The 12064-nt window shown below is 48.8% G+C and overlaps 1 protein-coding gene across 5 annotated transcripts in view; it reads right to left on the reverse strand.

The window, feature by feature from the left end:
• OPHN1 (oligophrenin 1) overlaps positions 1-12064 on the reverse strand; it is a 65863-nt gene that overhangs the window by 44878 nt on the left and 8921 nt on the right. For 4 of the 5 annotated variants that reach the window (XR_013957480.1, XR_013957481.1, XM_080624401.1 and 1 more), the window contains exon 2: positions 1708-1803. Coding sequence is in view for 2 of the 5 variants with exons in the window: in XM_080624401.1 (XP_080480527.1) it covers positions 1708-1803 (96 nt within the window). In the remaining 3 variants the exon portion in view is untranslated. Of the gene's footprint in view, positions 1-1707; positions 1804-11645; positions 11773-12064 lie in introns of all 5 variants that reach the window. The other variant, XM_080624402.1, reaches the window with a different exon arrangement.

Below are 12064 nucleotides of genomic sequence, written 5' to 3' on the forward strand. Positions count from 1 at the left end.
CTGCTATGGAGATGTCAACGCCCTGCTGCTGTTTCAGGAATAAGGGAGCATTGCAAAGAGGCTCAGCCTCAGCCCGCACCACAGGGACTGGTGTAGTAGAAGGAACATAGCACAGGCTTTTTCAGAGGGGAAACCAGGGACCTCTTCTTGAAAAAGTAAAACAAATATTCGTCAACAAAAACAGAAGTAGGGAATGCACTCCTTTCACCATGGAGTGTTCTACATTTGCTGTGATCTCTTCTTGCTTTCCTCCACCCACCATCTCCCCATTCAACCTCTGCCATTCCTAGCAGCCTTCCTCGCCCACCAAGCGCCATGGACCCACCACCCCACCCCATTGCGGGCAGGCTCTGCTCCCCTCCCGCAGCCAGCACACAGAGGCAGGCAAAGAGGCAGCACAGGGATATGGGACATCAGAGCTTTGTCCCTTCCAGCTGAGAGAAAGGACACTCCTTTCCTTGGGCGGCTGTTTGCTTCAGATCCCTCTGCTCCCAGAAGGGGCATTTATAAGGCAATGTTTTCCCCTCCCTTATTCAGAAGTGCTTGGAAATTTAGCACCCCTACTGCCATTAGATTTGGAGGCTGACTCATTTCCAGTGGGTTTCACCTAGAGACTTTCCATAAAGGAAAACAGATTTTGAACGGCAAGCTGCAATCTGCTTTAAATCGCTTTAAATAAAATAAAGAACAGGCTTTGCTTCCTTCCCCTTTCAGCGATGGCTGAGAGACCTGACATCAGCAATGTCACACTTTCAGTTGCTCTTCAACATCAGTCTGGCAAAAGCTTTTTGTTTTTTGTTCTTCTTTTCTACACCCAGCCCCTAGGAGCAGCCTGGCTTATGCCCTGAGACCCCCAACAGGGCAGTGCATCCCCTCAGCCCAGGGTTTTGTCCCATGGGCCAGGGTCAGATCCTTGGGGGCGGGAGGGTCTCCTGTCATCCCTCCTGCCAGGTGCCATCCCTGCAGCACCATACCCCTGCATCAGCCATTCAACAGCACTCACTAAACCAACAGCAGGACTAATTTGAAACGCACTGGGTTTAGGGCATTTAGGCCATTGGGTTTAGCTCCCCGGGTGCAGCTGGCACTTGTGTAATCTGCACAGTTGCACCAGGCTGGCCGGGGTGTAAAATGGCTTCAGAATTGCTAATCCTGAAACAGACGTGCAGGGAGTACTACAACAGTTGTGCCACAGGCAGAGACGGGCGATTATTTTCTATACCACATCACATCCAGCAATTCATTTCTCCCAGCAGTTTGCAGCCTGGTTCCTTTTCCAGGGCTGTGTGGGACTGCCTTGTTTTTGTAAGGTGTTTTCAGCAGAGCAAAGGCAGCTTTGGGACCAGCACCCTCCTGCATCGGGATACATGGCCGATGCTCAGCACTGAACACACTCCCGCTCCACCTGCAGCACTGTGAAGAGGACATGCTGGGAGGCTCAGCGCTGCACCACCACCTTCCCCAGTGCCTGGCAGCACAGAGCGGGGCTGGAGCTGTGGAAAACCCCCACAAATTATCCGCTAAATTGGGAATGTGAAACTCTACCCGTGAAAGTTGAACTTTGTAAAATAGGTTATGGAATAGCTGACTGGCATCTGAGGAACCTGCTCCTGATGCTGTTTGAAAAATATCAGCGCGCAGAAATTCCTAGAGAAGGAAAGGCTTTCTCAGTTACTGAAAGATGGCATCAAAAAGAAGAAAACTTACCAATATTGATCTCATCATCTGTTAGCGTGTCACCAATAAAGTCGAATTGAAAGGACTGCAAAGTCTGGGAGAACTTCTGTACTGCTGATGAGTAACCTGGAAAAGGACAGAGCAATAAGGCTGAGTATTTTTGCAATCATTACACAGAAGCGGCAAGACAGCCATTTAGCCTGAATGGAACAAAACTATAGCGAGGCAGTTAGCAAAATCCATAGGCATCAGGAATTTCAGCACTTGAGAAAATGCTGCAGTTGTAATAACAACGCTGATAATAACAGCTGATCAATAGCCTCATATCCTGCTGTGTGCAGGAAGAGCAAGGAGGCTGTCAGACAGGCTTGTCGCTGTTCAAAGTATTTTTTTCCTTATATACAAGAAAAATCTGTAAAGTCAGAAAATAAATGTGGGGAAAAAACAAAGGACTCAAAATAATTGCCCCTCTTTAGGGGGTCACAGACACAAACAGGCTCTAAGGAAGCAGGACAGTGCTGCAGCTGAGTGCAGGGAGCCAGAGGGCTCAAGCTGCACTCCTCAGCGTGTCTGCAGATGGCCCTGGGACCTGCTCCTGCCCCGCTGGGGGAGAAACAATCGGCCTTGAAGCAAAGACACTTCCTGATGGCGGTTGGTAGCTCAGCCCAAATTATTTTTGGACTTTCCAGAGAAATTTCTAGCCAAAAGGATCCTTTGTGTCTCTGCATCCTGTGCGCCTGCTTCACAGCTCCATCAGTGGCTCCACTGTGGGAAGGTGTCTGCTGACACTGGCAGAGAAGCTGCGGCCGGGATGGGGACACAACACAGCACATCCTGACGCCAAAATCACCCACTCACGACAGCTGTGACAGCCACAGGAAACACTTCACCACAGGAGAAACCAGCTCCTTCCTTGCTGGCAGAGCACAAGAGGCAGATGTGGTGGGTTTGGCAACCTCACATCAACCATACCTTCCTGCCCAAAGAGATATGCTTTCTAGGAGGTTAGTGTTTCTCCAAATACCTGAGATACAAATAGGAGGCTGAACTTGCCTGACCTTAGGGAATAGGATGTGGACAATAAAACAAAAGCAAAGGAATCATCTTATGCTTTGATTTAGACTGCTATTTCCCTAATTCTGGACCCAGGTTGGGTTCCTTTGAGGGGGTACACCGGAGATAGTGCTTTCTGAAATTCAGGAAGCTGCAAGTGCGGAATACATGACGACATGGATGTTAACATGCAACCAGCTCACACAGCCCTGCTTTGCCAAATCAGGGAAAGGACTGCTGTAACAGAGCAACTCTGTATATGTGGGTGGTGTTTTTTGGTGGGTTTTCTTTTCATTTGTCTATTTAAGAAAATCAGACAGGCACAATTACTTTTGGCATAGTTTTTAAAATCTGGAGGAGATAATAGCCAAAAATGAGGTGTGAATTAGTGAGGAATTGTCTCTACACAGTACTGGCTACCCCCCTTCATTTCTAGCCTGAGGAAAATGGTGATCTGGGTGTATTTTTGTTTGTTCTTTTCCATAGCAGATTCAGTGTTAAAAAACCTTATCACCACAGTGGCAAACGTGGTTTTTTCTGAAATGCTGCTACAAAGGGGAGAGAAAAATTGCACAGCACTAAACTGGGCATTGGGAAAAGAAAGCAAGCAGCGGGTCGCCAGACAGCTCTGTTTCCCCTGGCCATAAGTCAGGATCACCCTGGGATGCTCTGGGCCTCCCCAAGGCCCCTGAGTAACAGTGGCATGTGGGGAGAGCCAGGTCCTCGGCTTGGGGAAGAGAGCAGCCTCGAAGTGCAGACAGTCTCCAGTCTCCTCTCAAAAGCCTTGTTCAGCAGTTTCCTCCAACGGGTCAAACCTTTGCTCCTGAATGGGCAGATTCAGGCCTGAATGTCACTATTTAAGCACAGCTGCTGGAGGGGGCTGAGAGCACGTAAATGGGTGAACTCCAGCACAGAACAATGTCATTGATTTGATGGAAAACCTCAGCAAGTAATTCACTCTCAGTACCCACAGCATTCGCTTCAGGCTGGGGCGGGAGGCTTTCATTCAGTTGTCGCTCCGGGGAATCTTTGTTTGTTCCCCTGAAACCCCTCCTCATCTTCCCTGGATGCTGCTGACATGCCCTGCCAACCCCTCCTCGCTCCTCAACTACATTTTTTAGTGGGTAAACTTCAATCATTCAATTTAAACACCCATCTGACCCAGCACTGGGTTGCTGGGCAGCTGCTCTGAAAGCCAGCAGCACCCTTACCAGCATCTCATCCATCCATCCATCCATGCATCCATATGCACTGGCTGGGGGACAGGAATGAGGCCTCAGCTGGCTCTGGCTGTGTGTGTCCCTGTGAGCCAGGAGCACACAACCCTGTTTTGGGACAGGGGGCTTCATACACTGCTTTTCCATTGCATCTGTCAGCACAGCGTTTAGCCCCAGCATCAAAGAAATGGTCCTTGGCGAGCTGCTTCCCTTTTTATTTTTATAGAAACAGGGGGTAAGGCAATAGCAGAGAAAAAGCCAAACACAATATATTTTAACCAGAAAAAATAAAGGTTATAGCTGATTTAAATTACATTTTCCTTTCAAAACGTCTGGCCTGAACATTTATTTGCCAATTGTCTAGCTGAAGGAAATCGAAATGGAAGTGCTATAAACCACATCTCACATTAGCTTAACAGTGAAAAAACAAAATGAGCACCCCTTAATTAGTCCAGTGCTGTTTGGTTTTGCTTGGGACAAGGAATTTTTTTCATAATAGGGAGCCATCCTCATCCTCACTTTCAGCCAAGTTGGTGTAGGAAGCTCACAGCATGCTGCCCTGCTGCACAGAGCTAACACCGCCTGAAGGTGGGCAGCCATCCCCCTGTGCCATGCCACGGTGGCGGAGTGGCTGGGAGCTGCTCAGCACCATGCACGGACTCATCCATAGAATAACAACTGTGGAAGATGCAGGGTTAGGGACGGAGAGGACAAGCCAGAAGGAGAGCCAGTGCTGTGAACGCCTGGCATGGGTCCTGAGGAGCACTTAATGGGAAACAGGCTCCTGCGGACCAGCGTGACTCGTCCTTATACACGTACAGAGCCTTGGCTGAACACTGGCTTCTGACAAGCCCTATACGTGCACACAGGATGAACAGCATTGGGTACTGCTGTGGTATTATGGGTGGTTTTATGATGGTGGGGTGTTTATTGAGAAATTAACATTGGGACGACTCTGGCAGCTGGTCCCGCCACTGCAGTGCCCACTGGCACCAGACACCATGGGATGAGGAGATGCTCACACCTGGGGGCTGAGTCCCTGTGGGGTCCAAGGCCAGGACTCAATGCAGAGCATCACCATGCACTGCTCAAAGGTACCTTTGGTGGCACCCAAACAGTGGCTTATGACACCACGGGATGGTGCAGGGCAGGGGTGGATGGGGAGAAAGGGATGAGCCACAGCCACAGGAAAGTGGCTTGACAGCAGGAAGGGGCCACCATGGTCAGCAGCTGGAGCAGGACAGGAAGAGGTCAGCTGTGTGGAACAACTGAGCTAAGCTCATGCTGGAATACAGACACTTAGAAACCTTTTCCTTCCTGATACAACCGCACAGCTACCGAATGCCCCCCAGCTTTGCACACCCCAAGCCTACCAGGAGGGAGAAGGGTGGAGGCTGGAGAGCTGTGGCTGCAGGGTCTTGCCCTGCTCACACAGGGACGCATGCAGAGAGCCAGGTCGTGCTTGCAAAGCAGGGAGATCACTGCAATCAACACACAACGTCCCACCCGCCGGCAATCCTGAAGGACCCAGCCTGCTCTTGTACAGCTCAGCCGGTTTCAATGCAAACACACCAAAACGAATTCGCTCAGGATTCCTCTAGGACTCTTCCTTGCAGCATTCAGTAAAGAGTGCCAACTCTCACGATTTGTGGTCACAATAATTTACTCTCCTAGTGAAAATCAAGTCCCATCTCTCTGCTCAGAAAAGCTCCAGCCAAGCTGTGCCTGGCAGGAGAGAGAGAAGCAATGCCAGCTCCAGCCACAGCCTTAGGAGCTACACAAAGAACTTTCTGGTTGGATTTATGTATATATATAACACACTTCCAGAGACTGCAGCTAGTGAAGGATGCGTCTCACAGCCTGCTCAGCAAAGTCCTAGCAGGGATTCCCATTTCAGCCTTTCACAGCAACCACAGGTAACCGAAGACCACAAACAAAAAAATCTTGCTGTCTTTGCAAAAGCCACAGGCCTCTGAAAAAGCACAGATTATACCCAGGGGCCCTAAACCAGTTTGTGGTTCTGCTTTCTACCCCCCAGTGCTTGCAATTTAAAGTAGAAGGAAACCACCAGCTGCAGGACAGACCCCATGGGGGCCACAGCCCTGTGCACCACGGCTCTCTGCCATGGCTGGAGAGCGAGGCACAGAGGTGCCACTCAAGGGTCCATGAAGCTCGAGGTGTCACAGATGCACGTCTTTAGGAGCCCTGCATGCACTCCTCAGGGGAGGGTCACATTTCTCGAAGTCTCTGGTGATTGCAGTGGTCCTCTCTTGCCAGGAGAGGAAACAATGTTCCTGAGAACACGGAAATGGAAGTGCCAGTGACTTGTGCACATGCTTGGAGCACCTCATTTAAAACCACAGAGACACAATTGATGTCGGGTGTAACAGAGACGCAGAGACAGCAGCATGATTTTTAGAAATAAACACTTTAAAAAACAACAAAAAACCTCCTACAGGGTAAAAGAACAGGTCTGTGGCTAATCCTTAGTCACACCCTGCTCCCTGTGCATGGTATTGCAAACTAAGGAGAAAAAACAAGCAAACAAACCAAACCAACCAAAGAAAAAAATACATCTCATCACCACAGCAATCATCGGCCAGTGACATTCCTTGAGCAAACGCAGTCCTTAATTTAACTCCAACTGAGGGTAGGTACAGCAAGGCATGAACAGCTGACCCAAGATCAGCTCCATCCTGTCCCCGGGAGCCGTGCAGGATGCCTACATTGGGAGGTGAGAAGCAACTTTCACTGGTCTCCCTGCCTCAGCCGGCACACGGGCTGCAAGGGGAAGAGCATCCCCCGAGACTTCCATGGCAGAACGAGCCACTCAGAAGCCTCTGCATTTGCCCGCAGCAATGGAATTGCCCTGCAGGGAGCCACTTAGCAACACCTTCAACAATCCGAAAGCAAAACCCAAACTGATTTTGAGGGAAGTCAATGCGAATAAACAGATCCAATGTAAGGAGGGGCTCCACGTTTGTGTTTTGCTTTCTTCCTCTTCAGCTTGAAAACAGAAATATCAAAACCAGCCACACACTTGGTTTGGTTTTGTTTTTGTTTTTGTTTTTTTTTCCAAATAAGCAAACAAAAGACAATAAAAGTTCATTCTGTGCTTAAATCAGAGCCTTCTAGACCAAGCACAAATGTTTAGGGTGAGCTTCTAAACTCTGGAAATATGTTTTTTTTCAGGGAAACATTGCAAGACTCTGAGGATGCACCTAAATTTCTTCACAGTGCTTGGTCAGTGTGGCACATTTTCTGCTTCCTCACGAACAGCTGTGCAAGGGGACATGCAGAACATGAGAAATACCAGTTTTCCTCCAACACGCAAAAGAGAGGGCTGTGATCCCTGAAGGGAGAAGAATGTGCCCATTGTTACCAGCTCCCATGGAAGAATTTCCCAGGGACTTGCGTCATGAAGGAGACGCAGTTCAGTTCATCCATGCTGCTACCCCGAGATGAGATTCTGGATGCAGAACACGACCCATGGCTTCCAGGAGATTTCTCTGCCCTTGCAGCAAAGCTTTAAAAGTGTTCAGCCAAGAGGCTGGATTCTTCTCTGAGCTGTTGTATTTACGCACTCACTACACACAGTCCCCAAACATTGTCCCACCAAAATACCTCAACTCTGAAATCAATGAAGCTGCCCCAGCTGAGCCCAGATGTGCATTAGGAACGTGAGTAATGAGTCCTGACTCACCGAACACTCCTAAATACTCTGCAGCTGCTCCAACACAAAAACATCTTGATTTTTTCAGATGAGGGGAAACAATCATCTACCGGGTAGCCTTCTAGGTAATCCCAAATCTACAGAGACATCGTGCAAGGAAAACAGCACTCCTGGAACTCCATAAAGAGATGCTTACCATGAGGCAATTAAAATTGGCCCAGTGCAGCAGAGAGTGCTCAGCATTAACCCCTGGCAAGCTGTTCCTGAGTGTCCCAAAGGCTTTCTGGATGCCGTGGGGATTCAGAAATACTGACACATTTTACAAAGGCCATTTTTCACACACTGACACAGGTTTTCCACTTGCCAGGAGTAAACGGCCAGCATGAACTTCTACAAATAACACGCTATATTTAGCTGTGCTTCACAAATCTCTTGCAAAGGAATTTACTGGATGTCTAATACTTCTGTTACACATTTATCTTTTCTAATCAGTTCTTTATTGACAGAGTCTTTCATTAACTGCCATTTCATTAGCACAGTTGACCCAGCACAGGCTCCAGGGAGAAAAGCAGGGCTCTGGTTCAAGTACAAATACATTTTTCAGTAACTCCCTCTACCTGGAAGCCTTTTGCTTTGCAAGCTGGGTATCTGCCCTCTGTACCATTACCTTAACTTACACATCACCCTTCCACTTTTCCTGCTGTCCTAAACCTAACTTTTTCTTCTTATAAATTCTCCTTACTTGAGCAACCTTCTGGTAAGTGCACAAACTTGCTCCACAGGCTTATTTAATTAATTAAAATACATACATATATAAAAGACCAACACAGCAATTCTTCACATTTATGATACATTCCTTACGCTTGTCTTACCTCCCTTATTCACTGATGGAAACCTGCTATATATACTGTCCTGTCATACTTGAGCAAAGCTGGCAAGCCTTATTACACTGGATTGAAGATCAAGGAAGTTGAAGGCACAGAGAGGCTTTTCTGGCTGCCGTGAGCAGAAGGAGACTGCAGGTCTCCTCACCAACAACTCGGAAGTTGGGCAACATATCAGCTCGGAAAACCAACCAAACAAAAAGCAAGCAAGGCTGAAAGGAGAACAACATTTGGGGTGCACTGGTCTGGGAGTGAGGTGAGTTACAGCTCTTGGGGAGATCGATGCACTCTCCGCCCACCTCCCATTGAGTGAACACTCATTATTCAGCACAACTTTTCTTCCCTGGACCTTCATAGTGACAGATACCACTGATAAGGAAGACAAGCACGTAACAAAGCCATGTTTTAAAGCAAAGACAAGGGCATATCGTTCTCCCAGTGACTTGTACTGACTTGTACTGATTTCCTAGAGAGTGGCACTTGAGGCCATGTTTTTAATGGTTTTATAAAGGACAGCGTAGAGATTAATTTTTTAGGACTTTTGCTGTGAAATGCCAGGGCAACCATGATCTGAAGTTCCCATAAAGGGCAGGATGCTCAGCACAGCCTCATGCCCAGCAGGGACAGCCCACACAGAGATACCTGCACTCTCACGATGAACAGCACCATGTCAAAACTACCACTGGCATCAGTGCTTCACCTAATGCTCTTCATGATGAGCAAGAGGTAAAACTACACTTTGAATGCCTGAACTCTTCAAAGGACAGTTTTTCACCTCTGGCGTTTTTCTGGGCTTTCAAACAGATCTCACAGCCCTGCAAAGCTGGAGGAGTTTCTTCAGCAAAACTGGAAAAGGCAAGAGGCAGGGAGCCCACAACATGTGACTGGCTGAGATGGAAGCTAAAAAGAGATTAGCAGCCTTAGAAATCAGCAAAAGTGTTCGAATGCACTTTAAGAAATAATACAAGTATAATTTCTCTCAATCATGTATGTCCTGACATCCATCTACTACGTCAGAGGAGAAATCATGGAATCATCGAACACACCAGGCTGGAAAAGACCTTGAAGACAATCAAGCCCACCACTAAACCATGTCACTAAGGGCAAAGTGATCTCCTCTCATGATCTCCAGTCACAGCCACCCCTCATCTGCTACCTCCTCGTGGCCCCACACTATATACCTGCTGCCCCTACCCCTCATGGCCACCCCTCATCTCCACTCAAGATCTCCCTTCATGGCCACTCCTCACGGCCCATGGCTGCCCCTGCTCTCACCTCACTATTGCCCCTCACAACTGCCCCACCACTCCCCTCATGATTTTCCCTCATGACCGCCCCTGCTCTCCCATCACGATTTCCCCTCTCCCCCTCCCACCGACCAAGTATTCTCCATTAATTAATTTTAACTCCAGGTTACAGACAAGTTGTCTTGAAGAAGAGCCCCCACCACCCCAGCAGACCAAAAGGGCTGCCAAGCACCCCTCTGCTGGCAGCACGGCTGCAGCCAGCCCATCCCATGCACTGCTTCACCCCAAACTCCACAACAGGAATTCCTTCATTTGTGATTCAGCTCCTGGCAAAGCCTGACCGTTTAGGAAATTGCTATTTTTTGTACTCCAGTTAAGGTGATGCAGAGGAAAACACATTTCATGAAGACCACTTGACCACAGAACCCAAAGGTGCCAGGAAGTGACGCCTGTGAGCACTGTGCTCAGTACGGCTCTAGGACAGGGGTGACATGTATTGTGGCCTAAGCATGCCGATGATGCCAATGGATGTAAGGATGGCAGTGCCTGGGGAGCCATAGCTGTGGCAACTGAGCATCACTGCCAGGACCAGGACTGTAATTCAAGCAGGTGGCCAGATGGAAGTAGGGTGAGGCTCTGTCTGCTGCACCAGTTCTATACCTCTTTCCTATGGAGGCCAGCCATGTTTTCCACCAGCCTTCCCCAATCCTGGGGACTGAGCTTAAGGATGGTGAATAAAGGACAGACTCTCCGTGAAATAAAACACCCACTAAGATGAGCCACGCACAGCAAATGCATTTTCTCCTCCCTCAGGAGGAGCAAGCTGTTGAGGAGGGGTAGAGCAGCCCACCTCCTGGGCTGATCAGGAGAGCCTCGGGCAAAGCAGCTCGCTGGTAAAGACAGGGCAGAGCTGCACAGATCCTTGTGGTGCTTCAGGCCACCCGGAGCTCCCCGGCTTTGTGAGCAGCCAAGCAAGATTTTGGCACGGCTGCTTTGGCGTAAGCGGCAGGAGAGGGTGTGCTCCAAGAGCCGCGGCTCCCTGCCGTACAAGCAGTACGAACACAGGCAAAACAAACACGAAAACAACAGACTCTTATCCGGGGCAGAGCATTAGCAATCTCCACAGAGATATCTTATGATCTGCAGAGCTGTCAGATGCATCTCATTTCAGCTTTCCAGCAGCCACCCTTCCCAGGGTGAGGGAAAAGCAACCGCTTTTGCAGGCAGCTTCAGGGAGTGAGCGGAGCCAGCAGCTCGCTCCCCCAACATGCGATGATTTCAGAGTTTCCTTCGATAAGGGCGCAGAGAAGGAGGCAGGAGGCCAGATGAGTCACACACGGTGCAGGGGGAAGACTTGTGAGCAGCTTACAAGCGATCTGAAGCAGTTCAGAATGGGGAGGAACATGTGTCCCCTCCTGGTCCAGGGCTGGGAGCCACTGCCAGCATGGACATGGCCATCCACTGGGAGCCTCCCAGGCACCTCAAGTCCAACCAGCATCCTGAGGAGCACTGTTAGGGTTTGCCAAGATCTACTGCACCTCTGGGCACCTCTGCAAGATCCCCATCCCATGAGGGCTCAGGGGTCTCATTCTCTGCATCCACTACAGAGGGTCCTCCGATGCCCTGCAGGTCCCCAGTTCAGGCACAGGAACAGGTCATGTCTCTGTCTGCATTTTCACAGCTAAAAGGTTTGGTAAGATTAATCAAATTACTCTTGTTTTAAAAATACCTCACCTCAGCACTTCATAACCAGTCTCAGCTAGAGGAACAGGATAAAGGATAGCACAGACTGCAGAGAGCACCCTGAATTCTGGGCTTTATTTATATTTATGAACTTTATCTCAGGCTATTCAGCCGCTCTTATCATCATTTGAACATGTGATTGCACATTCACCTGCACGGAGGACTCGGTGACAAAAAAGAACACCAGCCACAAAGGCACTGTTGGAATGTGTCCCAGAAAGGAAAAGCCAGCGTGACCTGGGGATTGCCGCTCCTGAAGGAGAAGCTCAGCATGGAGTCTGCAAGGCAAAACAAGAAACAATGTGGAAAAGTCCACCATCACCAAAACAAAACGGAGAAGCTTCCAAAAGCTTTTTCCCTCATGCGTGTCAGAAACTCAAATACAAGGTTTATACATTTGAAACATTCATTTAATGCTTAGTGAGAAAAGTAACTGCCTCCTGCTGAATTTCACCAGCACTTCCAAAAAAGATGTTGTTTTGGCATGTTCAGCATCTGTAAAACAGCCCTGCTTCTTCTCAGAAAAGAAGTTTGTCTTTTTCTCTATAAACCTGACAGTTCTTCCAATTG

This window comes from Psittacula echo (assembly GCF_963264785.1).
Source record: "Psittacula echo genome assembly, chromosome: 8".
Taxonomy (NCBI): Eukaryota; Metazoa; Chordata; class Aves; order Psittaciformes; family Psittacidae; genus Psittacula; species Psittacula echo.